Source organism: Pristiophorus japonicus, chromosome 2, assembly GCF_044704955.1.
Source record: "Pristiophorus japonicus isolate sPriJap1 chromosome 2, sPriJap1.hap1, whole genome shotgun sequence".
Classification (NCBI taxonomy): domain Eukaryota; kingdom Metazoa; phylum Chordata; class Chondrichthyes; family Pristiophoridae; genus Pristiophorus; species Pristiophorus japonicus.
In genome coordinates, this window is record NC_091978.1 from 241924221 (window position 1) to 241951110 (window position 26890).

Here is a 26890-nt window from a genome sequence, read left to right on the forward strand (position 1 = left end):
CAAGGCAAACGGTTCGCGATGTTTCTGATAGTTTCTCGGGCTGGTCCTACCGCCTAGAGGTTGGGCGGAGTGATTGATCGGAGCCTGTCTCCTGCGCGTGTCTTTTCATTCATAAAGGGAAGGCAGTCGCTGGATGCGCTCCGTCATTGGTCAAGCTGGCGTACTCTCTTTCTTTGATTGGTGGCTTCGCCGCGCCTGTCTCCTTTCCGATTGGTGAAGTTAAGTGTGCTGATCTGTGATTGGTGAATTGGAACTCTGCGTGTGGCTCTGATTGGTGGAGCGCCTGGAACGAGACAGAGTGAGTACAGTTTGAGCTCAACTTCTCGTCACTCTCACCTCTGCACTGTAGAAGCCAGCTTCACTGACTGCCGGTGCCAAAGCAGATCCTGATCCTCACACATCGCCCCCAAACAATCCGACTCAACCTTTAATCCGTTTCTTCCAGACTTGGCTTTGCGGAATTTAGAAGAGAGAAAAAAAGCCACATACACAAACAAGGATAGCTTCATTCTGGCAATCCTCCAGGTTCTGTTTGTATCCATCTAGCATTCATCTTGCCCTCCTGTCTGTTCCTCAAAAGAAGTGTGGAATTTTAAGCAAGGGGAAATAAACTGGACTAACAGAATTCGAAGTTTGCAATGAAAATGATTACTTCAAGGTAAGAATTACTATTCCCCCCCCCCCAACACACAAAAAAGCATCGCGTAGCAAAATAAATGTCACTGTAAAAGTAACTTTCTTGAATTCTAACAGATATTCCGTGTTATATATTGCTTTGAAAGTAGTTGCATGCATGTTACCGATTACCTTAATATATGGACCGTTGTATTTAATCCAGACTGTATAATTCGAAGTAATGCACTTGTTATATAAATAAAAAGGTGCAGTATTGATTTTAAACACTCACATATCATGTGCTGGTTCGTGTCTGGAAACACTTCTATTTGTTATCGAACAACCAAATTTTTCCGCATAATTTTCAGTTTAAACTCAGATTAGAGAAAGAGAAGAAAGAATAACAAAAATATTTCTGATGCTTTTTAAAACTTTTGAGATTTACTGATCAGCAACTGGTGACACGTTTATATTCGCTGTATGAAGCGGGTATATGATAAAGGCAACCCCTGAACTCTATTATACAGGATGACTGCCTTTAGTTCGAGATTAAGCCGCATCAAAATAAAACTAACAGGATTATTAGGAAAGTTGTTTCCAATGAATCTTATTTAAGCGTTTTGGATCTTTGATTCTGGCTATATGTTCTTTATGGAGACGGTTAGGAACATTTTTGCTTGAGGGGCGGCATTAATCAGGCTTCTATCCTCAGTTACATATAAAGCATCAGTCAGGTACAGTGTCTGTAGCGGGTATTACCTGAGGAAACGTTCGCAATAATATTACCATTGTCTGGAAAATATTATTGTTTGAGTTTTTTTATAATGGAGAAAAAACTCAAATTATTGGCGTTAACTTTTGCAGCACATATGAACGGCGCAGAATGGAAACACAACTTCGCACTACAATATGGTAACCGAGTTCAATCGCTCGTCGAGTGGTATCAAGCAGTTTGACAGTGAAGTAACATTTTGCTGGTATTTGGCGGGGATAGGGAGGGGAGAGTAGAACATTGCAAGTTGTTTGCAGACGTACCACAAATGTTAGTAAATGTGAAATTGCTGATGTTCTTATTTACTAGTAAATCAATTCACATCGATTGGTTCAGATATGGATGAGTGAAACTTCTAAAGCAAGTAAACTTATCTTCACCGAAAACATGCCAACAATGATAATGATCATCATGAAACTCCAATCAACCCAACGCACGCCCCTTTGTCATCATCCTCTTAATAAATGCTTATGGGAGGTTCTTAACCTGCTAGCCTTCACAAGCAAAATAGAAAATGCGTTAACAAGAGAAAAGATAGATTAGTTCTCCGAGTCTAAACCTCTGCTGAAAACTGATCACCGGGGCTGCGTCCATCCCTCGTCTTTACAGACGGAGACTCGATAAGATCACTGCTTGTCCTTTTGACACCTTCACACTGATCAGAGGAAACTGCGGGTCAGCACGGTGCGCTGCTTGGTTCCAAGTTATACTGACACTGATTTAGTCAAAGCAGAGGCAGAGGTCCGTTAAAGTACACGCTAGATCCAATCTAAAGTTTTAATCAGAAACCAGGGCACGATCTGTCCTCAGAATCTCATCCCGACAGGGCGATTCGAGCAGCGTTCTCATTTCCAAGCTGAGTCTGAATCAGAAACCGCCAGACTCAGCTCCAGAAGACACACGCCTGTTCTTAATCTGATCTATGATCCTTCATCCCCTTTGTGTCTAAACTCTGCCTCCAACTATTTCTTTCATCTTTTCTTCTTTATTATCTTGCACTTTTTACAAGGGCTTGATCGCATCCAATCCCGTTCGTTCTCTTTCCTTTTAACTTCATTTCTCTATCTCCTCTCTCGTTCCTCCTTTAAATTTCCTTCACTTTCTAGATTTAGAAAAATTATTGAACCAATTATGCTGGCAGGCTCCAACAACATCATTTGTACTCGGCGGGCCCAAAACATAAACTGAAATGAAATATTTAACTCACTGTTTTCATCTTTTCATAGTTCAAAGTCCTTTGGCGCAGATAGTTATCAGTGCGGTGCGTCTCAAGAGACCGGCTCTTTAACCCGTTAATGGCCCTTTTTGTACCGCTATCAGACACCCAACAAAATGTCAGCACTGGAAGCTTTATTTCCACTTGCTGGCAAACTCCAATGCGGGAAACTAATCGCAAATAATAATCTAGTGAAAAGGCAAAAAGCCAACCAATGGTGTCCGCTTCTCAGTTACTTTGCACCATGGCCTTTGGCACCGCGGTAGTAAATAGCCAGATAAAAATTGTTCCTAAAGCTGACGCGAGTATCGAAGCGCTTGTTTGGCGGCACCCTGTCAGTGTGTATTGGTGATCTGGAACTCATTAAAATAGACGATTTAAGAGGATTCAAATTCCCAATTAACCCCCGCAGGAAACTGCTTTTACTGCAACGCCCATTTAAAACATGCAAACAGTACTGTACTAGGATTTCTTTGTTGTGTCTACCTTTCTAAATGAGGGTGCCTGTGCCAAATTGTTTTGAAGACAAAGTTTGTTTTGAAATCAATAAAACGCGACAACATCTCGAGTTTAAAAGATTACAAATGTAATAATCCTAAAATTAGAAACATCTTTTTTTAATCAAAGTATATAAACCAAATCTATCCGAAGGAGTTGTTAATTACTTACAGAGCAGATCAATGAAAATCCATACGGTGGGCACAGCCTGCAACGCGGGGTCATTTTGAAAGGAAGTAAGTGGTTGGACAGTATCAGAAACCCTTCCATAAATATAAGTTTCCCAAATGTATGTAACTGCGTCGTTCTTTCAGTACACAATTGGTACGTAGATCGTAGTTAGCATACTAAGCACAAAATGGCAAGTGGCCTCAATATATTTTTTAAATCTTGCTTTTGATTTAAAAATCGCAATTAGTTAAAAGTTACCAACTTCGTTTGCAGTTTAGAGCTCGTTGTTTTAATCAGCATAGTTGTGGCTAACGTTCAAACGTAGACGAATAAAGAAATAATGGGTGTCTTGTAGTGTAATATGATCTCCGCTTCTTCTTAATACAACATGTGAGCTGACCGCAGCATAAATCAAAACAGAATAGCAGTCTCTCTTTGCGCAAATATGCTACATATCGGGCTGTGAGGGCGATCCCAGAACGGATCCTACCCTTCGTAGCTGCACTGCTGACGGGATCATGATGAAATACAAACCATCATCTACCCTGTAGTTTGTTAAGGTTACACATCTAATATTACAGCAACTTTGAACCTGATGCCGTAAATAAGAAATATTTTAAAAAATAACACTATGGTCCTTTGCATTGTTGTGCAGTACTTGTCATTCTCATATAATTAAACTCAAATTAGTGTCAGCACTTACTGTGTCCAGGAATAATACTGCCTATCACTTCAATAATAACACTTTTGATAGACAAACTCGTGCGAAGAGCTTCGTGTTATATATTTTAATGAGGGTTCTATAAAGCCAGGAAAATCAACACAAACTTTGTAAGCATCGGATTTCCTGACTTGTACACCGCGGCTTCAATAAACAGCGCAACTTCAACTGAAACTGTAGATGCGTTGAGATGTGTTAACTTTCCGGCTCACTGTTTTGGACCTAGTAGGGATCAATCAATTTACTCTTAAGACATTGCGTCGGAACCCAACCCTGTTCCTCGATCTGTAATCATCAGAAATCTGCATGTTAAACCCGTGATCCTCCCGCTTGGTGTCACTGTATTGAAACCGGTGCTTAGCCCGAAGTCACACCTGTTCAATCCTTCATTTGATTCAGGCAGGCTCTGTGGTAAATGCGATTTCATGGATAGACAAAGAAAACAAGCCGCGTTAACCCAGAGGACCAGAGGTGGGCGTTTATAAATAGCAGTGGCCTCGAAGACAAGCACTTGTCAGCATACATGATTGTTCATTGACGAGTAACTCTCAATTTATTTCTCTGATTCTTGCTCTGCTTTGCTCGGCTTATTATTTTCTTTCCCTCTATGCTTGTCTGCTTTTCGTTCTTCCATGCTCTCATTTCATGTTCGCTCCCCCCGCTTCTGTCTCTCTTTCTCTACTTCATGCTTTCCCTTTCCTCCTCGGTTTCAAGCTCTTTATGTTACCTGTTTTGATATTTCCCTCTTAACTCCTCTCTTTGCTTCATGCTCTCTCCAAATGTTGTTCCCTGCTCTCCCTCTCAACTTCTGCCTGATTCATGATCTTTTTTTCATGCTGTCTTCATTCTCTTTGTGTCCCACACGCACTACTTAGCTCTGTTTCATAGGGACAGGGAAAGGCCATTCTGTCCCTCCAGCTTGTTCCAACATTCATCATTTACTTGATTTTTCTACATATCTCTTGATATCCTTAACTAACAAGTCTATGGATCTCAATCTCCATCATCTCTCTCGCTGTGCTTCTTTCTGTCCTGCTCGCTGACTATTCACACTTTGTTCATCCTCTTCCTCTCTGTCTCTGTTCCCTTCTCTTTTGGACACTCTCCCTTGCACAGAGAAATGTTGGATTGGTTTGCTGAATAAGCATCTGTATTCACAGGATATACAGCTGACAGTCGTTGTAACTCAATATTTACTATTCAGTGCGAGGCTGAAAGCGACCTGTCCTACCGCAGTGTCATTTTAAAGTGATCTTTTATCTGTCACTAATGTGAACTCAGCCATCAGCTCCTAGCTGCCCCAATCTACGGGCTGATCCTGCACCTCTCCCCCGTAAATAAAGCACACACGGAAAGCCAGCAGATTATTTTAGTCCATTGCTGAGACTAATGATGTTTGCCTGTAATCAGCCACACTCATTCACAACGACAATACTCCCCTAACAACAACAACTTGTATTTATTTAGCACCTTTAATGTAGTAAAACGCCCCAAGGCGCTTCACAGGAGTGTTATAAGACAAACATTTGACACTGAGCCACATAAGGAGAAGTTAGGGCAGATGACCAAAAGCTTGGTCAAAGAGGTAGGTTTTAAGAAGCGATTTAACATCACCGTGCGGGATAGAACAATCAGTCATTTAACCTGATGCCCTTTATAATTGATAAAAGTAGGGACGATATAATCAAATTGCCAATGCTCAATGCGATGGTAAAACAAATACAGAGACAAATAGGTAAGTGGAATATATAAAGTCACAATACTGAGCTTTGGAAAGCGAGCTTTATCATTTACACAATGCAAGGGGAATCATAAACCTCTGAAATCTTCTACGATTCCCGAACATCTCTTGTTTATTTAACTACAGTGATACATAAAAGGGGGCAGAACAAAGTTAAAAATCTCAATTGCACTGCCTTCTAATTTTCTATCTGTACTTCCAAATCGTTCCGCTCCGTTCCCTATAATAAAACACTGCGCCTTATGTGTTCCAGATGCACAGCTTTAAACAAACCCTCCTGTTTTCGGCAATGTAACATTTTCAGGTTCATCTCGATCACATTCATGCAAAATGCGACCATACAATGTGTGCAGCAGTGTATTCGGTGAATACTGAGTACTAAAAGTTGCATTTTCGTTGGGGGGCGGAGCTAAAGCGTTTCCGAATCCACTCACAAATTCTTACTGACAGCAGTATGAGCCACGGGTTCTGATCGCATATCAATTATCATCATGTAAACGTTTCTGAGTGGAAAACAGAGACTCTATGATGGTCAGAGGAGAACAATACCCTCCCCCGCCCCAAGACACACACACAACACACAGAGTCAGAGAGACAGCGAGTGTGGCTATAATCCAATACACTCACAGTCAGAGAGAGAGGCTGTACCCGAAACACACATTCAGAGAGATTTTACAACAACAACTTGTATTTTTATAGCGCATTTAACGGAGTAAAACGTCCCACGGTGTTTCTCAGGAGTATTATAAGATACAAATATGACGCCAAGCCACACAAGATGAAATTAGGACAGATGACCAAAAGCTTGGTCAAAGAGGTAGGTTTTAAGGAGTGTCTTAAAGGAGGAAAGAGAGGTAGAAAGGCGGAGTAGTTTAGGGAGGGAGTTCCAGAGCTTAGGGTTTAGGCAACAGAAGGCATGGCCACCAATGGTTGAGCGATTGTAATCAGGGATGCTCAAGTGGGCAGAATTTGAGGAGCGCAGATATCTCGGGAGTTGTGAGGCTGGAGGAGATTACAGAAATAGGGAGGGGCGAGACCATGGAGGGATTTGTAAACAAAGATGAGAATTTTGAAATCGAGGAGTTGCTTAACTGAGAGCCAATGTAGGTCAGCGAGCACAAGGGTGATGGGTGAATGGGACTTGGTGCGAGTTAGTACATGGGCTGCTGAGTTTTGGATGACCTCAAGTTTACATAGGGTAGAATGTGCATTGGAATAGTCAAATCTAGAGTTAAGAAAGGCATGGATGAGGGTTTCAGCAGCGGATGAGTAGATGCAGGGGCGGAGACGGGCATTGTTACGGAAGTGGAAATAGGTGGTCTTATTTATACCGTGGACATGTGGCCGGATACTCATGTAAGGGTCAGATATGACACCAAGGTTATGAACAGTCCGGTTTAGCCTCAGACAGATGCTGGGGAAATACACACTCAGACAGAGAGAGAGAGAGAGGCTGTAACCCAACGCACACTCAGTCAGAGAGAGAGGGGCTATAACCCAACACACACTCAGTCAGAGAGAGAGAGGTTATAACCCAACACACACTCAGTCAGAGAGAGAGAGAAAGGTTATAACCCAACACACACTCAGTCAGAGAGAGAGAGGAGGGCTATAACCCAACACACACTCAGTCAGAGAGAGAGGGGCTATAACGCAACACACACTCAGTCAGAGAGAGAGAGGAGGGCTATAACCCAACACACACTCAGTCAGAGAGAGAGAGGAGGGCTATAACCCAACACACACTCAGTCAGAGAGAGAGAGGAGGGCTATAACCCAACACACACACAGTCAGAGAGAGAGGGGCGATAACCCAACACACCCTCAGTCAGTGAGAGAGGGACTATAACCCAACACACACTCAGTCAGAGAGCGAGAGGAGGGCTGTAACCCAACACACACACAGTCAGAGAGAGAGAGAGGGACTATAACCCAACACACACACAGTCAGAGAGAGAGAGAGAGAGGGGGACTATAACCCAACACACACTCAATCAGAGAGAGAGAGAGAGGGGCTATAACCCAACACACACAGTCAGAGAGAGAGAGGAGGGCTGAAACCCAACACACACACAGTCAGAGGGAGAGAGAGAGGGACTATAACCCAACACACACTCAGTCAGAGGGAGAGAGAGAGGGGCTGTAACCCAACACACACACAGTCAGAGGAAGAGAGAGAGGGGCTGTAACCCAACACACACACAGTCAGAGGGAGAGAGAGAGGGGCTATAACCCAACACACACAGTCAGAGAGAGAGAGAGGGGCTATAACCCAACACACACACAGTCAGAGAGAGAGAGAGGGGCTATAACCCAACACACACACAGTCAGAGAGAGAGAGAGGGGCTATAACCCAACACACACTCAATCAGAGAGAGAGAGAGGGGCTATAACCCAACACACACAGTCAGAGAGAGAGAGAGGGGCTATAACCCAACACACACACAGTCAGAGGGAGAGAGAGAGGGGCTATAACCCAACACACACACAGTCAGAGAGAGAGAGAGAGAGAGGGACTATAACCCAACACACACTCAATCAGAGAGAGAGAGAGGGGCTATAACCCAACACACACACAGTCAGAGGGAGAGAGAGAGGGGCTATAACCCAACACACACACAGTCAGAGAGAGAGAGAGAGAGGGACTATAACCCAACACACACTCAATCAGAGAGAGAGAGGAGGGCTATAACCCAACACACACACAGTCAGAGAGAGAGAGAGGGGCTATAACCCAACACACACTCAGTCAGAGAGAGAGAGAGAGGGGGGGACTATAACCCAACACACACACAGTCAGAGAGAGAGAGAGAGAGGGGCTATAACCCAACACACACACAGTCAGAGAGAGAGAGAGAGAGGGGGGCTATAACCCAACACACACACAGTCAGAGAGAGAGAGAGGGGGGCTATAACCAAACACACACTCAATCAGAGAGAGAGAGAGAGAGGGGGACTATAACCCAACACACACTCAATCAGAGAGAGAGAGAGAGGGGCTATAACCCAACACACACACAGTCAGAGAGAGAGAGAGGGGGGCTATAACCCAACACACACAGTCAGAGGGAGAGAGAGAGGGACTATAACCCAACACGCTCACAGTCAAGAGTGTGAGAGGGGCCTTAACCCAACACACACTCACAGTCAGAGAGAGTGGGACTGTAACCTAATCTCTTACATGACAGCGCACAACTTTCATGTTTCAGCTCTGAGTGCAAATAATGATGCTCCCCGAAGTGCGTTTGCTGGTGGGTGAACATTGTTAAAAAGGAGTTATAATTATATCAGTTGTATTGCTGTGAAAAGCAAGGTCCTGAATTTGTAAAATTAAAACCTTCTAAATTATAATGTCAACCTATGTAATCCGCTACCAAAATAATATACAGACAATTCTGAAACGATTAAAAGGTATGTTTCGTGATTAAAATAAATAATCATGTAGTTCTTCTTGAAATGATGCGTGCTGTTAAAATCAATGTGAAGAATGAGCAGATGTGTGGGTATTGCCCACTTAACTGGATCACCGGAAGGGGAATGTTTGCAGGCACCAGCAGTGGGGCTTGCTGCTATTAAATGAACCCAGATAATGAAAAATCGTAAAAGCGAAGAGGTGGCGTGGAAGTGAACTTGTCAAGAAATATGTTTATTGGGTTCATAAGGAGGCCAGGCGTTTGAAGCAGGCACTAAATGACGAAGTGTTTGGACAATTGCGACCAGGGCGCAAGGAAGACCTTCCATCACCGGTCATTGATCCAGACAGAGAGAGAAAAAACAGGCATTAATAAATAAAATCAATGTCTGGAGATGCCGGAGATATTTGCAGAACGCGATGGAGGACACAGTCAGGGTGTAAATTTCAACTGACAATTTGCGTCCAGCCTCACCCGAGGTGCTGACCCATTCTATCATCAGCCTGGCTTTCCCAGGGGTCACAGTAATGATCTCTTCAATGTAATCTGGAGATTGCATACTTCATCTTCCACCGTCGCTCCCCCTCCCCACCATCCAAGCCAAGTTACTACTTTATTCTTCAATGTTATCGACTTCTTGCCTGAGATGGGTCGATCGATTCAGGACATTGCAGCCGGGGCGGTAAATTATCCATTGCCAAGGCCAGTGTGGAGCAAACTGTAGGAAAAAGTCTTTCCATTTAATAATTTAATAAGAATGCACTTCCCATAGGAATAAAAACACTTACAGCATTAAATTTGCAAAAATAAATTTGTATTTCTCCTTTTGTATGCATGTAAGCATGTACCTTTGTGTATGAGTGTGTATATAACAACTTACATTTATATAGTGCATTTAACACAGGAAAACATCTCAAGGCAAACAAAATTTGACACCGTGCCACATAAGGAAATATTGGCCCATAATCTGAGGTCGGGATAATCGCGAACTGGCAGCGTTCGCTGTCATTCCGCTTTGAAACTGATCACAACTTCGGGATTTGGCCCATGCGCAGGCGGAAATCTGAAATTGAGTCTGTCATTGACAGCTCTGATACAGGCTGCGCTGTCTCCCCCACCCCCCAAATAGCCAGCAATCTGTGTAATCACCCAAATCAGGAAAACTGGCAAAACTTTGGCTCTTCTGCAGTAAGTACGATGTTAAATTCCCCACTAAAAGTTAAACCCAAAGGATTAGGTGTAACTGGAGGTTTAACAGCAAATGTTAAGCACCTGGAAAACTAATTTTAATTTTGTGCAGTGGGAAATTTGTCCATTTTTATTAAAAAATTAAATTTTTAAGAAACTTTTTAAAGTAATTTATTTTTAAAAGTTTGTCCATCTTATTTCCAGGTTTGCCTTTTCCCCACGTGAGAGTCCTAATCTTATTTTTCTCTAACATTTTTAAAAAGTTAAAATTTTAAGAGCTTACTCACTTCCTTGTTCACTGTCAATGAGAATTCTGCATTTTGATTGGCTGCTTGGACAGCTTGTTGACGTCACACCAGCTCGCACAAGGGGATTTCCACTATATTTCTTTGATTTGAATTGAATGTTGGAAAACTCAAAGTTCTCGACACAGGGATCGCAAGATCATTGTGCGAAGCATACTTTAGCGCAAGCAGCGAGTGCCTGTGCTTCACTGATCACTGCAAATTCCGGGCCATTAGGACAGGTGAAAAGCAAGGTCAAAGAGGTAGGTTTTAAGGAGTATCTTAAAGGAACAGAAAGAGGTAGAGGCGGAAAGGCTTAGAGAGGGAATTCCAGAGCCCAGGGCCCAGTCAGCTGAAGGTGCACCATCAACGGTGGATTGATTAAAATCAGGAATGTGCAAGAGGCCAGAACCGGAGGAGCAAGGGATCAGGAATGTTGTAGGGCTGGAGGAGGTTACAGAGATAGGAAGGGGCAAGAGGCCGTAGAAGGATTTGAAAACCAGGATGAGAATTTTAAAATTGAGGTATTGCTGAACCAGGAGCCAACGTAGGTCAGCAAACATGGGGTGATGGGCAATGTGCCTGTTAAGCTGTGCAGCTACATGGCGGTCTGGATATCCCGTGCAGCTGGCTCACTGGCTTTTCAATAGAAAAACTGCGCATGCACAGGAATTTGAATGGGCTGCACAGACCAATAAAGGGGCCACGCACCCCCAAAAAACTAGTGACAACATTGGTGATGGGTAAATGGGGCATGGTGCGAGTTATGGGCAGCAGAGTTTTGAATAAGTTCAAGTTTATGGGAGGCGGGCTAGGAGAGCATTGGAATAGTCAGTCTAGAAGTAACAAAGGCACCGATGAGCACGTACGATGATCGTGCAACCGTGAAACATTATACTTCCATTTGTCAGTTGAGATACGCATTTTCTTTAGATTGGTCTTTAGGTATCCTTATAAATTTTGAACTGACCACCACAAGAGCTTTTACCAAGCTTCAGCTCACCATAGAATACTTTCTTGGGTAGACTCGTATCAGGCTAGCTGATCAGACCACCTTAGCTGCACCTTTATTATCGTTGCCTCTATGTCTGGCATATTTGCTCTTCTGAGAACCTCCGTGTCCAGGATCTTGTGCCACCATTGAACATGCACACATATATGTCAGCTGTGGCTCAGTTGGTAGCACACTTGCCTCTGCATCAGAAACGTTAAATCAAGGCCCCATCTGCCCTCTCAGGTGGATGTTAAAGATCCCATTACACTATTTTGAAGGAGAGCAGGGAGTTGTCTGCAGTATCCTGGCCAATATTTATCCCACAATCAACATAACAAAAACAGATTATCTGGTCATTATCACACTGCTGTTTGTGGGAACTTGCTGTGCACAAATTGACTACTGTGTTTCCTAAATGGCAACAGTGACTACACTTCAAAAGTACTTCGTTGGCTGTGAAGCACTGTGGGACTTCCGAGCGTTGTGAAAAGGCATTATATAAATGCAAGTCTTTCTTTCTTACATATAATTCTTTGTTCGATTTTTGTCTTATTATACCCCATGTGAACTGCTTTGGGATGTTTTCCTATGTTAAAGGCGTATATTTTGTGTACAGTGAATTCTCCATTATTCAATTATAATGGAATGGACTCCCACCAGGTAATCAAAAACTTGAACATGATCAAGAGATCTGGTAGCCTTAACTCCAACTGGCCTTATGACCCCATCCCAATTGACCCAACATTATAACCCAATATTATAAAAGACCCGACCTGAAACCATGACCCTACCTGAACTTGCAGCCTAATGCATATAGCAGTTGGAACAAAGTAAGGATTAAAAATACACAACTCAAAGTGACATTTCAGCAGTTCAAAGATGCAATCCAAATCCAGTTGAATACCTGACCTGAATTTGCAGCCCAATGTAGCTAGGAGTTGCAACAATGTACTTCTAAAAACCCCAAACTGAACTTGCAGTTCACCAGTGAGAGAGATACTGTAACCTGAGGCTCTGTCTCCCACTGGTCTGGTTCAGGAATAATAATGAATACAGATAATAGGAGGACATATAATCGTGCATCAATGTGTGCTTTTTTATGTTTGGCATGTGTGTATTCATCTTTTTGTGCGTTTGAAAATAGGTATATTTGTGTACATGTAGGTGTGCTCATTTTTGTAAATAGGTAGGAGATAAGTGAGCATATATGTTTCCACATGTTTTGTGTGTGTATATGGGTGTAAATATATCTGAACCTTTGATACTACAGTCAACAAATTTATGACAAACAAAGGTACATTAATTCTTTTTACCAGCTGTCCTGTCTTTCAGTGGCCAGGAGTCTTCAGTCCAGACTTTAATGGAGCATCAGCTAGCAACAGAGAAAAAAATAATTTATCATAATTGGGTAGACTAGAGTAAAATAACAGCAGGTTGTAATTTCCTGTGTATTTACACTCAAGGAACCTTCAATTGGGAGTGGAGCAAATACATGGCCTAAATGATTGCAAACTTTTGGGCATAAGTTATTTATGCATGTAAGTGCAATACGCTCAAATCTCCATTAACTTTTACGATCCCCTAATGATCCCTCCACCCAAACATATCTCCACCCATGATAATGGCCCAACTTACAGAGCTTGATAGGCAAGGTTCCTGCAATTGCACTTGCTCAGACTCTCTTGAAATTTCGACAAGGTTTTCAGACACAGCAGGAAACAAAGTAATTTGTATGGTGATTTATTGCAATTATCCTCACTGAGACCTGCACTGTATTTTCTGTTTCGTTGAATGCATTTTTAGGGCAGTAGTATAAGTCATATTAAAAATGGAAAAGATTCCCCAATTACAGGTTCTTAAACATGCTGTGCCTAATATGCATGAATGATGGTTGAATGAGTTGAAACTTTAATTTTCATACTTAAAGAAGAAATGTGAGTTTAGTGCGATCCTTGGGCCCTGATTGTTTACTCTGATTTATGCCCATTTTTACGTTCGGGTATATTCCAATGAGATTGACAGGAAATTTGAGCGTAACTTCGGCAGAATGGGTGTGAGAATGGGCACATTTTCCGGTCTAACTTCCAGGTTGCGCCCATAAAGGAAATTCCAGGCCAGAGATTCGATTTGCCTGTGAGGAAATTATTGAGCGCTTTCATTCCCATTTAATATACTTTATTTTGTTTCAGCATTTTGTTCAGCAGGCTTTTTTTGAAAAATGACTGAAGTATATAAGATTTATACCTGTGTAAATAGATTCTGAACAATTATGTGGTTAGTCATGCAATAACAATATGTCTAGATCAACCTCTTCCCTCAAGTAACTCTGGTTAAATTGGAAAATCTGCGATAGAGATTAAAATTGATGAGGCTGTCCCAGCCAAATGCACAATGTGCTGGGATAACAGCATGATGTTAGGATAAGGTTTTAAGTCTGTTACTTGGTAATAAAAGACAAACATATAAAAATATTTTAATAAAATTAATGTTTAGTTACTATATTAATTTAATTCTCTTCATTATTGCTGTATATTAATTGTCTATTAGTCCATATTTTACTTCTGAAAAGTGTGATTAGAAATGGCATATAGATGTAAAACTTCATTTGCGGAAGCATCAAAGGGTTAATTTTCTGACGGTGCTGCTAATGGGGAGTCTTAACTATTGAGAGCATTTATCAGAAATTCTAGCTTGAGCTGCATGATTTTCCAACTACTCTCATACGCCGGAATATCTGATATGTGCACTCGGTGGGCAAAGCTCCCTACTGGAAGTGCCAAGTTAGAAAATTACCCCTTAGATCAATTCTATGGCCAGAGAATTTATCAACACAAGTAGCTTTTCAAGCTTTATTTTACATTCTAGGGGGCACTGAGAAGCAGTTCAGAGGACCACTTGAGGGGGCTGAGTTTCCACATGGCAGGGATCTTTTTGATAATAGAATGACATCCAGAAAAATAGCAGATACAAGTCCATGAAGGGGTGGGGGGTGAGGGAGGTGACACTGAAAAATGTTTTACTCTCATTTTTGATATCCGAAGTGGGTTGGTGAAGCTATTGCCAAAGCACTAATTAATTTCATTAACGTTGTGGGGGTGGGGGGTGGGGTGGTGATGCAGTTATCCACATACAGGCCTGTTCTTTACAGGATTCATTTCCAACTTCACATTCCCAGTAGAAAGCATTGCTGAGAATACAAAGTCAGAAAATGACCCCTTCCATGTCCAGTTTAAAATTGAGAATCAAAACACCCACTGCCATTATAAACTTCCCAATTTAAAGAAAAATCATTGCATACAAATTATACTGAAATAATGCTTTGTAATGTGAAACTTACACGTGAGGAAGTAGTAGCTGATCCTTCAGTTATCATCCCCTTTTGAGTATCCTGCGTGTACATTATTACTTAAGAATCTCTTGGGCAATAACTTCCTCAAAGTTATCAGCTTTTAATTGTAAATCATGGAAGGCATTTCCTTGGCAGCAGGAGCAGAGCCAGAAGGGTCAGAGAGAGCAACACCCCCTGCCAGGTATCATCATGCCTTCATATAGAATCTTACTGTTATTGGCTTACTTGTACTTCGGGTGAAAGCTAATCTTTCCATTTCGCCGCCCATTCAGTAAATCATGCTTCTTTCCTTTTTATACTTTGTACTGAATAGAAGGGAGAATGCGCAATATTCCTCCTTATTGAAAATTGAAAAGAGAGAATGAATTGGATGAATAGAACGCAAAATAAAAATGGACTAATGTGAAAAAATACAGCTGTAAGATAGGCATTATTATGGTGCTAACATTTGGTGTCCCCAATTTTCTCCATTCTAGTCCTGACTCATGTCAGGATCTGATTTCACAGGCACTGGGCACCCTCTGGCACCTCATCTAAATGGCTATTGTTCATAAGAACAGAAGAAATAGGAACAGGAGTAAGCCATACGACCCCTCGAGCTTGCTCCGCCATTCAAAAAGATCATGGTTGATCTGATCATGGACTCAACTCCACTTCCCCGCCCGCTCCCCATAACCACTTATCCCCTTATCGTTTAGGAAACTGTCTATTTCTCTCTTAAATTTATTCAATGTCCCCGCGTCCACAGCTCTCTCAGGCAGTGAATTCCACGATTTACAACCCTCTCAAAGAAGAAATTTCTCCTCATCTCTGTTTTAAATGGGCACCCCATTATTCTAAGATAATGCCGTCGTGTTCTAGTCTTCCCCATCAGTGGAAACATCCTATCTGTATCCACCTTGGCAAGCCCTCTCATAACCCCACTTTTTAAAAAAGGAGGGAGAGAGAAAACAGGGAATTATAGACTGGTTAGCCTGACATCGGTAGTGGGGAAAATGTTGGAATCAATTATTAAAGATGAAATAGCAGCGCATTTGGAAAGCAGTGACTGGATCAGTCCAAGTCAGCATGGATTTATGAAAGGGAAATCATGCTTGACAAATCTTCTAGAATTTTTTGAGGATGTAACTAGTAGAGTGGACAAGGGAGAACCAGTGGATGTGGTGTATTTGGACTTTGAAAAGGCTTTTGACAAGGTCCCACACTAGAGATTAGTGTGCAAAATTAAAGCACATGGTATTGGAGGTAATGTATTGATGTAAATAGAGAACTGGTTGGCAGACAGGAAGCAAAGAGTAGGAATAAACCGGTCCTTTTCAGAGTGGCAGGCAGTGACTAGTGGGGTACCGCAAGGTTCAGTGCTGGGACCCCAGCTATTTACAATATACATTAATGATTTAGACGAAGGAATTGAATGTAATATCTCCAATTTTGCAGATGACACTAAGCTGGGTGGCAGTGTGAGCTGTGAGGAGGATGTTAAGAGATTGCAGGGTGACTTGGACAGGTTAGGTGAGTGGGCAAATGCATGGCAGATGCAGTATATTGTAGATAAATGTGAGGTTATCCACTTTGGTGGCAAAAACAGGAAGGCAGAATATTATCTGAATGGTGACAGATTAGGAAAAGGGGAAGTGCAACGAGACCTGGGTGTCATGGTACAGCAGTCATTGAAAGTTGGCATGCAGGTACAGCAGGTGGTGAAGAAGGCAAATGGCATGTTGGCCTTCATAGCAAGAGGATTTGAGTATGTGAGCAGGGAGGTCTTACTGCAGTTGTACAGGGTCTTGGTGAGGCCACACCTTGAATATTGTGTACAGTTTTGGTCTCCTAATCTGAGAAAGGACATTCTTGCTATTGAGGGAGTGCAGCGAAGGTTCACCAGACTGATTCCCGGGATGGCAGGACTGACATATGAAGAAAGACTGGATCGACTGGGTTTATATTCACTGGCATTTAGAAGAATGAGAGGGGATCTCATTGAAACATATAAAATTATGACGGGATTGACAGGTTAGATGCAGGAAGACTATTCCCGATGTTGGGAAAGTCCAGAACCAGGGGTCATAGTCTAAGGATAAGGGGTAAGCTATTCACTCAGAGAATTGTGAACCTGTGGAATTCTCTACCACAGAAAGTTGTTGAGGCCAGTTCATTAGATTTATTCAAAAGGGAGTTAGATGTGACCCTTACGGCTAAAGGGATCAAGGGGTATGGAGAGAAAGCAGGAATAGGGTACTGAAGTTGCATGATCAGCCATGATCATATTAAATGGTGGTGCAGGCTTGAAGGGCCGAATGGCCTACTCCTGCACCTTTTTTCTATGTTTCTATGTTTCGATAAGATCACCTCTCATTCTCCTGAATTCCAACGAGTAGAGGCTCAACCTACTCAACCTTTCCTCATAAGTCAGCCCCCTCATCCCCGGAATCAACCTAATGAACCTTCTCTGAACTGCCTCCAAAGCAAGTATATCCTTTCATAAATATGGAAACCAAAACTGCACACAGTATTCCAGGTGTGGCCTCACCAATACCTTATATAGCTGTAGCAAGACTTCCCAGCTTTTATACTCTATCCCCTTTGCAATAAAGGCCAAGATACCATTGGCCTTCCTGATCACTTGCTGTATCTGCGTACTACCCTTTTGCATTTCATGCACAAGTACCCCCAGGTCCGGCTTTATTGTGGCACTTTGCAATCTTTCTTCATTTAAATAATAACTTGCTCTTTGATTTTTTTCTGCCAAAGTGCATGACCTCACACTTTCCAACATTATACTCCATCTGCCAAATTTTTGCCCACTCACTTAGCCTGTCTATGTCCTTTTGCAGATTTTTTGTGTCCTCCTCACACATTGCTTCTCCTCCCATCTTTGTATCATCAGCAAACTTGGCTACGTTACACTCGGTCCCTTCTTCCAAGTCGTTAATATAGATTGTAAATAGTTGGGGTCCCAGCACTGATCCCTGCGGCACCCCACTAGTTACTGGTTGCCAACCAGAGAATGTACCATTTAACCCGACTCTCTGTTCTCTGTTATTTAGCCAATCCTCTATCCATGCTAATATATTACCCCCAACCCTGTAAGCTTTTATCTTGTACAATAACCTTTTATGTGGCACCTTGTCAAATGCTTTTTGGAAGTCCAAATACACCACAACCACTGGTTCCCCTGTATCCAGCCTGTTCATTACATCCTCGAAGAATTCCAGCAAATTTGTCAAACATGACTTCCCCTTCATAAATCCATGCTGACTCTGCCTGACCGAATTTTGCTTTTCCAAATGTCCTGCTACTGCTTCTTTAATAACGTGGGAGCCTAGACCCTGAGCCTTGACTTGTCTTTTGACCATGGACACAACATAGCTGAGTCTGATCCTCATGTGCACTTGCAGCAGGGGTAATTGAATAGCAATTTCATTTTGCCTCTCCTTAGCGTAGGATCTCTGAGGCTAATTGGACACTCCTTCTATTGCCTCTCTTGGACTTTGCTTGTCTGTATTGCTCAGTTCCACACAGGGAAATATATTTTCTAACTAATCCATTAGGGGAAGCTGGTTAACACTTATTACCCAAAAAGTAAACACCCATTTACTTTTTGGATAACTTATCCACACAATTTATTTTTTGGCAAATTTGTACAAATTAATGCAACTTCAAATTGTTCATCCTTCTGGCTTTTGCTTCTCTAGGATCTGGTACAGTGACAGCTTCAGGAGGGAGTATTTTACCCTTTTTTTCTATCCAACATTTAACCAGAAAAAGAGCTGTGATTGGGAGAAGGAGAGGAGGATGGAGATGTATATTTACAGGTCCCCGTGCTTGCTCATTTCAAGATAGTTATTGTTGTTTCATTTAAAGTTCAAAGAGGCATCGTTGTAAAGTTATTAGGCAGTGCTTTGGAGATGTTTCTAAACACGTAGTGATGCCATCATATGCTATTATATCATTTACAACACCAAAATGATTTAACTCCTCTCCTGGAAACAGTGCTGATTTTTTTTAAAGGTTATCAGCATGGAATCAGTATATCCCATGTTTTAAAATTTTTTTTTATATCTACCTGATAATTGTATTGTCTTTGGTCTAGGATAATGTTTGCCATATCGTGGGCAGTGGCATCACTGCTGCTATTAGCAACAAATTCCAGGACTCAGAAGCTACCCACCAGAGATGAGGAGCTCTTCCAGATGCAGCTTCGAGACAAGTCTCTCTTCCATGACTCATCTATCATTCCAGATGGAGCAGAGATCAGTGGCTATCTCTTCAGGGACACACCTAAAAGGTAATTTACTTCCATGATTTAAGGATAGGAATTAGTGTACTTCATGATCATGATACAATCCAAAATTAGATCTAATGACAGTATAGAGATTTCCCAAAGTCCAAAAAGTATACAAAGTCTGTTCAGCCCTACAGATTGCTTTATATATTCTCTGTCACAGAAACTGTCTGACTTTGTACTTCCTCTCACAATCACACACTGCCATGGTTAAACAATGATGCGCAACATGCACCCGAATTCACAATGTTAGTGAAACCCCCACCAAGAGCGTGAAGTCAGAGAATTATCCCTTATCTTCGAATAGGATGTTTTGATTAAATAGTTCCTGATGCTGACAATTAATTAAGCTAATTTCCATTTACCTGTCCATCCCCAGAATGCCACTATTAAAATCCTGATCTTTCACAGCTGACAATTCTTGCTCCAGCAACATACGGACCATCTGGTCTTGTGCAGTATTTGATCATTTCAGCCTAGATGTATCCCAATAGCCTTCAACCCCTTTGCTACAATATTTGAGAGACAGAATAAACAGGTGAGCCAGAGTCCATAATGGACTAGATTCCAAATTATCTTGTTCTATGTTTTCTTCAGTTATTACTATATTTACACCAGTAAGAAAACCTGTGTTCTAACTGTAGTACTTATCTTGTCTCAAAAATGTACACTTATCAGGAAATTTACCTTCCTCTCATGCCAAACCAAACACAATAATCTTTCAGGTCTTATCCATGATCACACAATTTAACCTGATTACAGTACTGAACATACAATCAACATATGAATTGCACGTGCATGGCATGCATTTTGTTACTGGATTATAGCACTAATGTCAACTATAACAAAAAGTGTTTTTATTTATATAGTTCCTTTAACATTGAAAATTGTTGCAAAGTGCTTCACAAAGGTGTAAGCATACAAAAATGGATGCTGAGCCAAACGAGTTATTAGGAGGGTTCAAAAAGCTTGTTCTAAAAAGGTGGGTTTTAAAGAAGCTCTTCAAGGAGGAGAGTGCCGTAGAGAGGTGGAGACATTTAGGAAGGGAATTCCAGGGTATGAGGCACAGACAGCAAAAAACTAAAGCATAGAACAGTAGGCATGAATGCATGCAACTAAACTTTGAATTTAATATATAGTTATGATGTTGCAACTAATATTTTTTTCATGCTAACTGCACTCTAATGTCAAATCCCATAATGCAATCTGCACCTTTACAACATCAACAACAACTTATATTTATATAGCACTTTTAATGTTGTGAAACGACCCAAGGTGCTTCACAGGAGTATTATGAGATAAAATGTATTATTAGACAGGTCTTGCTCCTGTTGGCATGAGTGATACTGAGCCAGCAAGTCTCAACTGGATTTTTCTTGTCATGCTTACACTAATTCAGTGGTAAAGGCAAGGGCACATGAGCATGAATGATACTGCATGCTGGATACACTGTGACGTGAATTTTCTGGTATACTGTGCAATATGGACATCTACTAGAAGTAGGGGAATGTTGAATTGACAAAGATTCAAAGTCTTCAACCTGCTTTGTTTGCTTTACAATCTGCAGAAGATATCCTGGTGAAGCCAATAGGACCTGTGGAGTAAATAGAACTGCTGAAGTATTTTTTTTGCCATTGGACACATAACTCACTGTAGGCTCTAGTGGTAGAAAATTGTTACTGCGGAATAATAGCACTGGGCAGATATTTGTTAAATACTTGTGAACCTGAATGCTTTTGTGTTAATTTGAGAGTGGATCAGTATTCCTATAAATTGCACATACAGCAATTCATTTACAGTAAAATCCATCTGATAGAATACCATTTTATAATGCCGTTCTTTTCCTGTAATTCTCTGTCAGCAATCCTTTTAAATTTATGGTGTAAAACAGGCTTCCTGTTATACAGCCCTCCTGATTTTTCTTTCTATTAAAGTCAATGGAAGAGAAAATCAGGCAGAGTATATAATGGATGGTCAATTGGATATCACACATTTTACACCATTGCCCAAAGTCAAAATTATCCCTAACTGTCTGGGTTCAATTTATTAACATAAACTCCACTCAGTTTATGAATATAATCAATACAATAAATGTCTTTCCCTATTAAAAGTATGCTTCCTACTGTGCTTTTGTGTTCATTTTCATCCCAACCATCGTGCTCCTAACTAAAACCTTAGTCTTAGTATTCCAAATATCAGTATTCTAAGATGCAAAGAAATGGAGGAATAAAATTAACTTCATGTATTCTACTTGTAGATATTACTTTGTGGTTGAAGAGGACAATACACCCTTGTCAATTACCATGACACCGTGTGATGCACCCTTAGAATGGAAATTAACTCTTCAAGAGCTTCCTGAGGAGTCGAGTGGGGAAGGTTCTGGTACGGCAGTTTTGTTTGATGAATAAACAAAAAGTAATTCCTTAGGATGGACAGTTAAAAGATCAACTCGCTTTGCATGCAATCAAACTGTTATATAGTCTTATTGAGGTGAACCTAGTTAATATGATATATTCTTAAATAAAATGTGGCGATCTCATGTGTACACATCATTACATTTTTAAAATATTAAGATAGAACCATAGTAAATATAAATTCATTCTTTGTGTTCTAGCAGTAGGATCTTTTGCAACATATAGACTATTAGACATAAAGTGTAACTAAATTGGGATATTCTAGCACATGATAAATTTGAATAAAAAACCTGTTTCAAGTAACATTTTGTACTTTACATTTTTATGATAAATAGATATTTTTTTCAATTACAAATTGTACAATATAAAATCACTGGAAGAGTTACCATAGAGTTACCGGGTTTACTAGACTAGTAATCCAGAGGCCTGGACTAATGCATTCAAGTTTGAATTTCTCCCCCTACTCTATAATAAACAAACAATCCATAAATTCAGGTTCTGCATTCCTAACAGAAAAAAATCCATTTACTAGGATCAATTTTTGCACACACAATCTAGGTAACAGGAGCAATGATCTAATGTCTGCAGAGTGGAAACAGAGTGAGGCATAATTTCATTCACATTAGTAATTTTTTTACAATTTATTCCTGCCTGCTATATGATCAGCACCCAACTTCTTAAATTCTAAACCAACAATTGGACTTTTACCATGAACGGTCTACAGCAGGGAACTATTAAGGTATCACTATGACCTGTCTTGTATCCATTTTGCCTCCTATGCTGCGTAATGTCTAAAAGTCTGCTTGGATGGGAGCCCAGTACAAACAAAGTTTCAAATTTAACTGCAATACTGTATCTTTATAAATAAATACATCTTAGATGCCGAAGGGAACCAGTAGCATATGTAAATATTTCTACAGTGTTGTGAACATTACCACAAAGCTTGCACAACCTTGAGCCTTCCTAAAAAATGCAGGGCAATCTTACAAACAAATGAAATTTTCCCCTCTGGTGCTGGCTTTGGAAATCCTGTCAATACTTATCACAACACTTAATACTGAACTACATATTTTGAAGTCTAAGTTTACGAAAATTGCTTTACAAAAAGCATTTGGAGACGTAAGCTTCAATAGCTCTGTTGTTTTTTGACATAATGTGGTTACAATCTTATTCCAAAATGAAAAATTGATTTCAGCTGTAGTTAGTGCATTATTGTGGTTATATGTGCCAATAATTTCAATGCTGGAATAGGGAACAGATCATTAATTAAAATACAGAATATAAAACAAGTGCTTCTGGGTCCCCATTATAGAAAATTACCTTCTGAATCAATCTTAGATAATAGCTCAACATAATATATTTTGTTTTAAAGGGGGTGGAAAGTGCTGGGTAACTCCATTCTGTGAAATGTGGTAATATATATTTGTTACCTGTTGAATAAAATCTTCAAAATGAATTTGAATTTATTTCCCTCCAGTGTCATTCCAGTGATGTTAGTGGTGGGTCTCCCTGCAACTCAGAGCCATTTCATGTCCTTTCTGGAGGCCAACCTGAGAGCAGATCGAGAGTCAGCCAAACACAGAATGCTCTTCACCAGTTGAGCGTGCAGCCTCTGGGTCTGGTCAACTCTGGATTGACTCTCAGGCTAGTCCATGATGCCTGTCCTCTTGAAATAAATGGAGCCATTCTGTGGGTGCAGCCATCTGTTCCTCAACACCACATCGCCAGAGCAGCTCTGGCGGAAAGGAGATACTAAATTTTTCTCTAAATGTTTTTTTGTTCATTCTTTTATGTTGACTGTTTAAGAATTTGTACTATAATTCACAAGTCTGCACCAGGTGGCCTTTCACTTGGCCACCTATTAATGGACATAAAAAGTTAGTGTTATATCCACGAAGAACAATTTTGATATATACAGGAATATTAGATAATCACTGTTGATTTCTGAACCATTTTTGGTGAGCATAAGGGTGTATTTTGCATGAAAAGAGGTACCTGAATCATATCAATCTAGGCCACTTTTGTGCCAATCCAATCAGGGGTCAAATATACAAATGAAAGATGGAAACATTTCCATTTATATAGTACTTGCTATGTCCTCAGTACATCTCAAAGCACATCACAGCCAATTAATTACTTTTAAAGTGTAGTCGCTATTGTTATGTAGCCAAACAGGGCAGCCAACTTGTGCACAGCAAGGTTCCACAAACAACAATGAGATAAATAACTAATAAGATAACGCCTTAGTGGATGAGTTTCAATGACTTGCATGCATTGCTAATTTTATGGAACCTAGAATAGGAGCTTGCTTTCAAGTACTACCTGGTTCAATGAACCATTTGTTGAACCAATGCTGAGATTATAGATATATTATTATGGAACAAGAATTACTACCAAGTTTATATTAACTTAGTCTTTATCTTCCCAGGTGAACCAGAACCACTGGATCAGCAGAAGCAAAAACAGCAAGTATTGAATGAACTAGGCACTGATCTGTACTCTTACAAAGGCAATGATGTTGAATCATACTTAGCATCCAATTCACCCTCCGGTTTGTACCGTTTGGAACTGATTTCAACAGAAAAAGATACAAATTTCAAGGTTTATGCGACAACCACTCCTGAATCAGATCAGCCTTATCCTGAGCTCCCCTATGACCCGCGTGTGGACGTGACCTCTCTTGGACGTACAACTGTCACTTTAGCCTGGAAACCTAGTCCTACTATTTCACAACTGAGGCAACCCATCCAATATTGTGTGATCATTAATAAGGAGCATAACTTCAAAAGTCTATGTGCAGTGGAAGCAAAACTAAATGCCGATGATGCATTTATGACAGCTCCCAAGCCTGGATTAGATTTCAGTCCCTTTGATTTTGCCTACTTTGGCTTTACTTCAGACAGTGGCCCTGGCAGAGAACGAATGACCATGGTCAAACCAGTCACTCCACGGATGTCACGACATATGGGTGGAGCACGGAAGGTGGACCTTCAGCAGATCTGCATTGGAAACAAAAACATTTTCACAGTGTCGGACCTGAAACCAGACACACAGTACTATTTTGACATTTTTGCAGTTAACACTAACTCGAATATGAGTACTGCCTATGTGGGAACCTTTGCAAAAACCAAGGAAGAGGCTAAACAGAAGACAATGGAACTGAAGGACGGGAAAGTGACTGATGTATTTATTAAACGAAAAGGTGTCAAGTTCCTAAGGTTTGCTCCAGTCTCCTCCCACCAGAAGGTGATGCTTTATGTTCACTCGTGTCTGGACGCAGTCCAAATTCAGGTCAGGAGAGATGGGAAACTGCTGCTTTCGCAGAATATGGAAGGTGTACGCCACTTCCAGCTCAGAGGAAAACCAAAAGCCAAGTACCTCATCAGGCTGAAAGGGAGTAAGAAAGGTGCATCTATGCTGAAGATTCTAGCCACCAACAGGCCAAACAAGCAACCCTTCCCATCTGTACCAGAAGACACACGCATAAAAGTCTTTGACCGGCTCCGTACATGCTCCTCAGTCACAGTGGCATGGCTGGGCACACAGGAGCGAAACAAGTTCTGTGTTTATAAAAAGCTTGTGGAGAATAACTACAGCGAAGAACAGAAGAAAAGAGAGCAGAACCAGTGTATTGGACCAGACACCAGAAAGAAATCTGAGAAGGTGGTCTGCAAATATTTCCATAGTCATATCCTACAGAAAGCAGTGACTACAGAGACAATCAGAGGACTACAGCCAGGCAAATCGTATCTTCTGGATGTTTATGTCATAGGACATGGAGGACACTCTGTCAAGTATCAGAACAAACTGGTCAAAACAAGGAAGTCTTGTTAGTGACTCCATGTATAGACTCAAAACTTTATTGAACTATGAACATTATTTCACTAGATGAAAATATACAGACTGACTACTTATACAGCTGAGATGTTGCAACATGTATTTGTACTATTTAGAAAGATATCAACTTGTATATTTATGTTTACATAATTCAGTGGTTATTTGAAGAGACTGAGTCCGATGCACTCAGATGGCACCTGGCCTTTGCAGTTGCATGACCGCAAGTCCTTTGTCACACCTGATATTGAATAAGAATGGTCCACAGTGCCAGGAGAACATTCAAGTACCATCAACTTTTTGAGCTCTACACTGCATGAACTGCATCTAAATTATTTCATCATCCAAGACGCTTAAACTAGCTGCCCTGTTAATCGTACATGCAATATAGGAAATCTGTAAATTATTTTATAAAAATAAAGTTCAGTCTTAAATGTCTATGTTTTTATGATTGTAAACTTTAAGAATCATCCCCATTAAAATACAATTCTAACTATCTTTTTGACAAAGCCCTTGACCAGTTTCTAATGTTTGGGGTTGGGAGGAATCCAGGAGTCTGTGGGAATCCAGTGAGGCCTATAAAGGGGCCAACAGTCGGAGTGGCGGCAGATCGGAGGGGGCCAGCTGCAGCATGGTGAGAAGGCAAAAAAGAAGTAAAAAGAAATCAAAGGGTGACGTCACAGCTAAGAGGGGAAGTGATTGGCTGGTGATTGGTGAGTAGTTTTTCTTCTTTTTCTTTTCCTTTATCAGTAGGTAACCTTAAGTTAATTTAAGAGTTAAGTCATGGCAGGAGAGCCCAGACCCATGTCATGCTCCTCCTGTGCTATGTGCGAACTCAGGGACGCTTCCAGTATCCTTGACGACTACATGTGCAGGAAGTGTATCCTGCTGCAGCACCTGACAAATCGCACTGCAGCACTGGAGTTGCGCATGGATTCACTCTGCAGCATCCATGATGCTGAGGATATCGTGAATAGCATGTTTAGTGAGTTGGTCACATTGCAGCTAAAGGTTATTCAGGTAGATAGGGAATGGGTGACCATCAGGAAGAAAAGTGGAAGGAAGGTAGTGCAGGGGTCCCCTGCGGTCATCCCCTCCAAAACAGATTCACCGCCTTGGATATTGTTGGGTGGGATGACTCACCAGGGGAGGGCAGCAGCAGCCAAGTTCATGGCACCATGGGTGGCTCTGCTGCACAGGAGGGCAGGAAAAAGAGGGGGAGAACTATAGTGGTAGGGGATTCTATTGTAAGGGGAATAGATAGACATTTCTGTGGCCGCAATCGAGACTCCAGGACAGTATGTTGCCTCCCTGGTGCAAGGGTCAAGGATGTCTCAGAGCGGCTGCAGGGCATTTTGGAGGGGGAGGGAAAACAGCCAGTTGTCATGGTGCAT

The 26890-nt window shown here is 41.2% G+C and overlaps 1 protein-coding gene across 1 annotated transcript; it reads left to right on the plus strand.

The window, feature by feature from the left end:
- The first annotated feature begins 322 nt into the window (after nucleotides 1-322).
- On the plus strand, nucleotides 323-25962 carry ndnf (neuron-derived neurotrophic factor). Its single transcript, XM_070863966.1, has 4 exons — nucleotides 323-658; nucleotides 19057-19251; nucleotides 21506-21630; nucleotides 24091-25962. Exons 1-4 carry the CDS (start codon nucleotides 639-641, stop codon nucleotides 25494-25496), a joined length of 1746 nt encoding a protein of 581 aa, XP_070720067.1. The 5' UTR covers nucleotides 323-638; the 3' UTR covers nucleotides 25497-25962.
- Nucleotides 25963-26890: the final 928 nt, after the last annotated feature.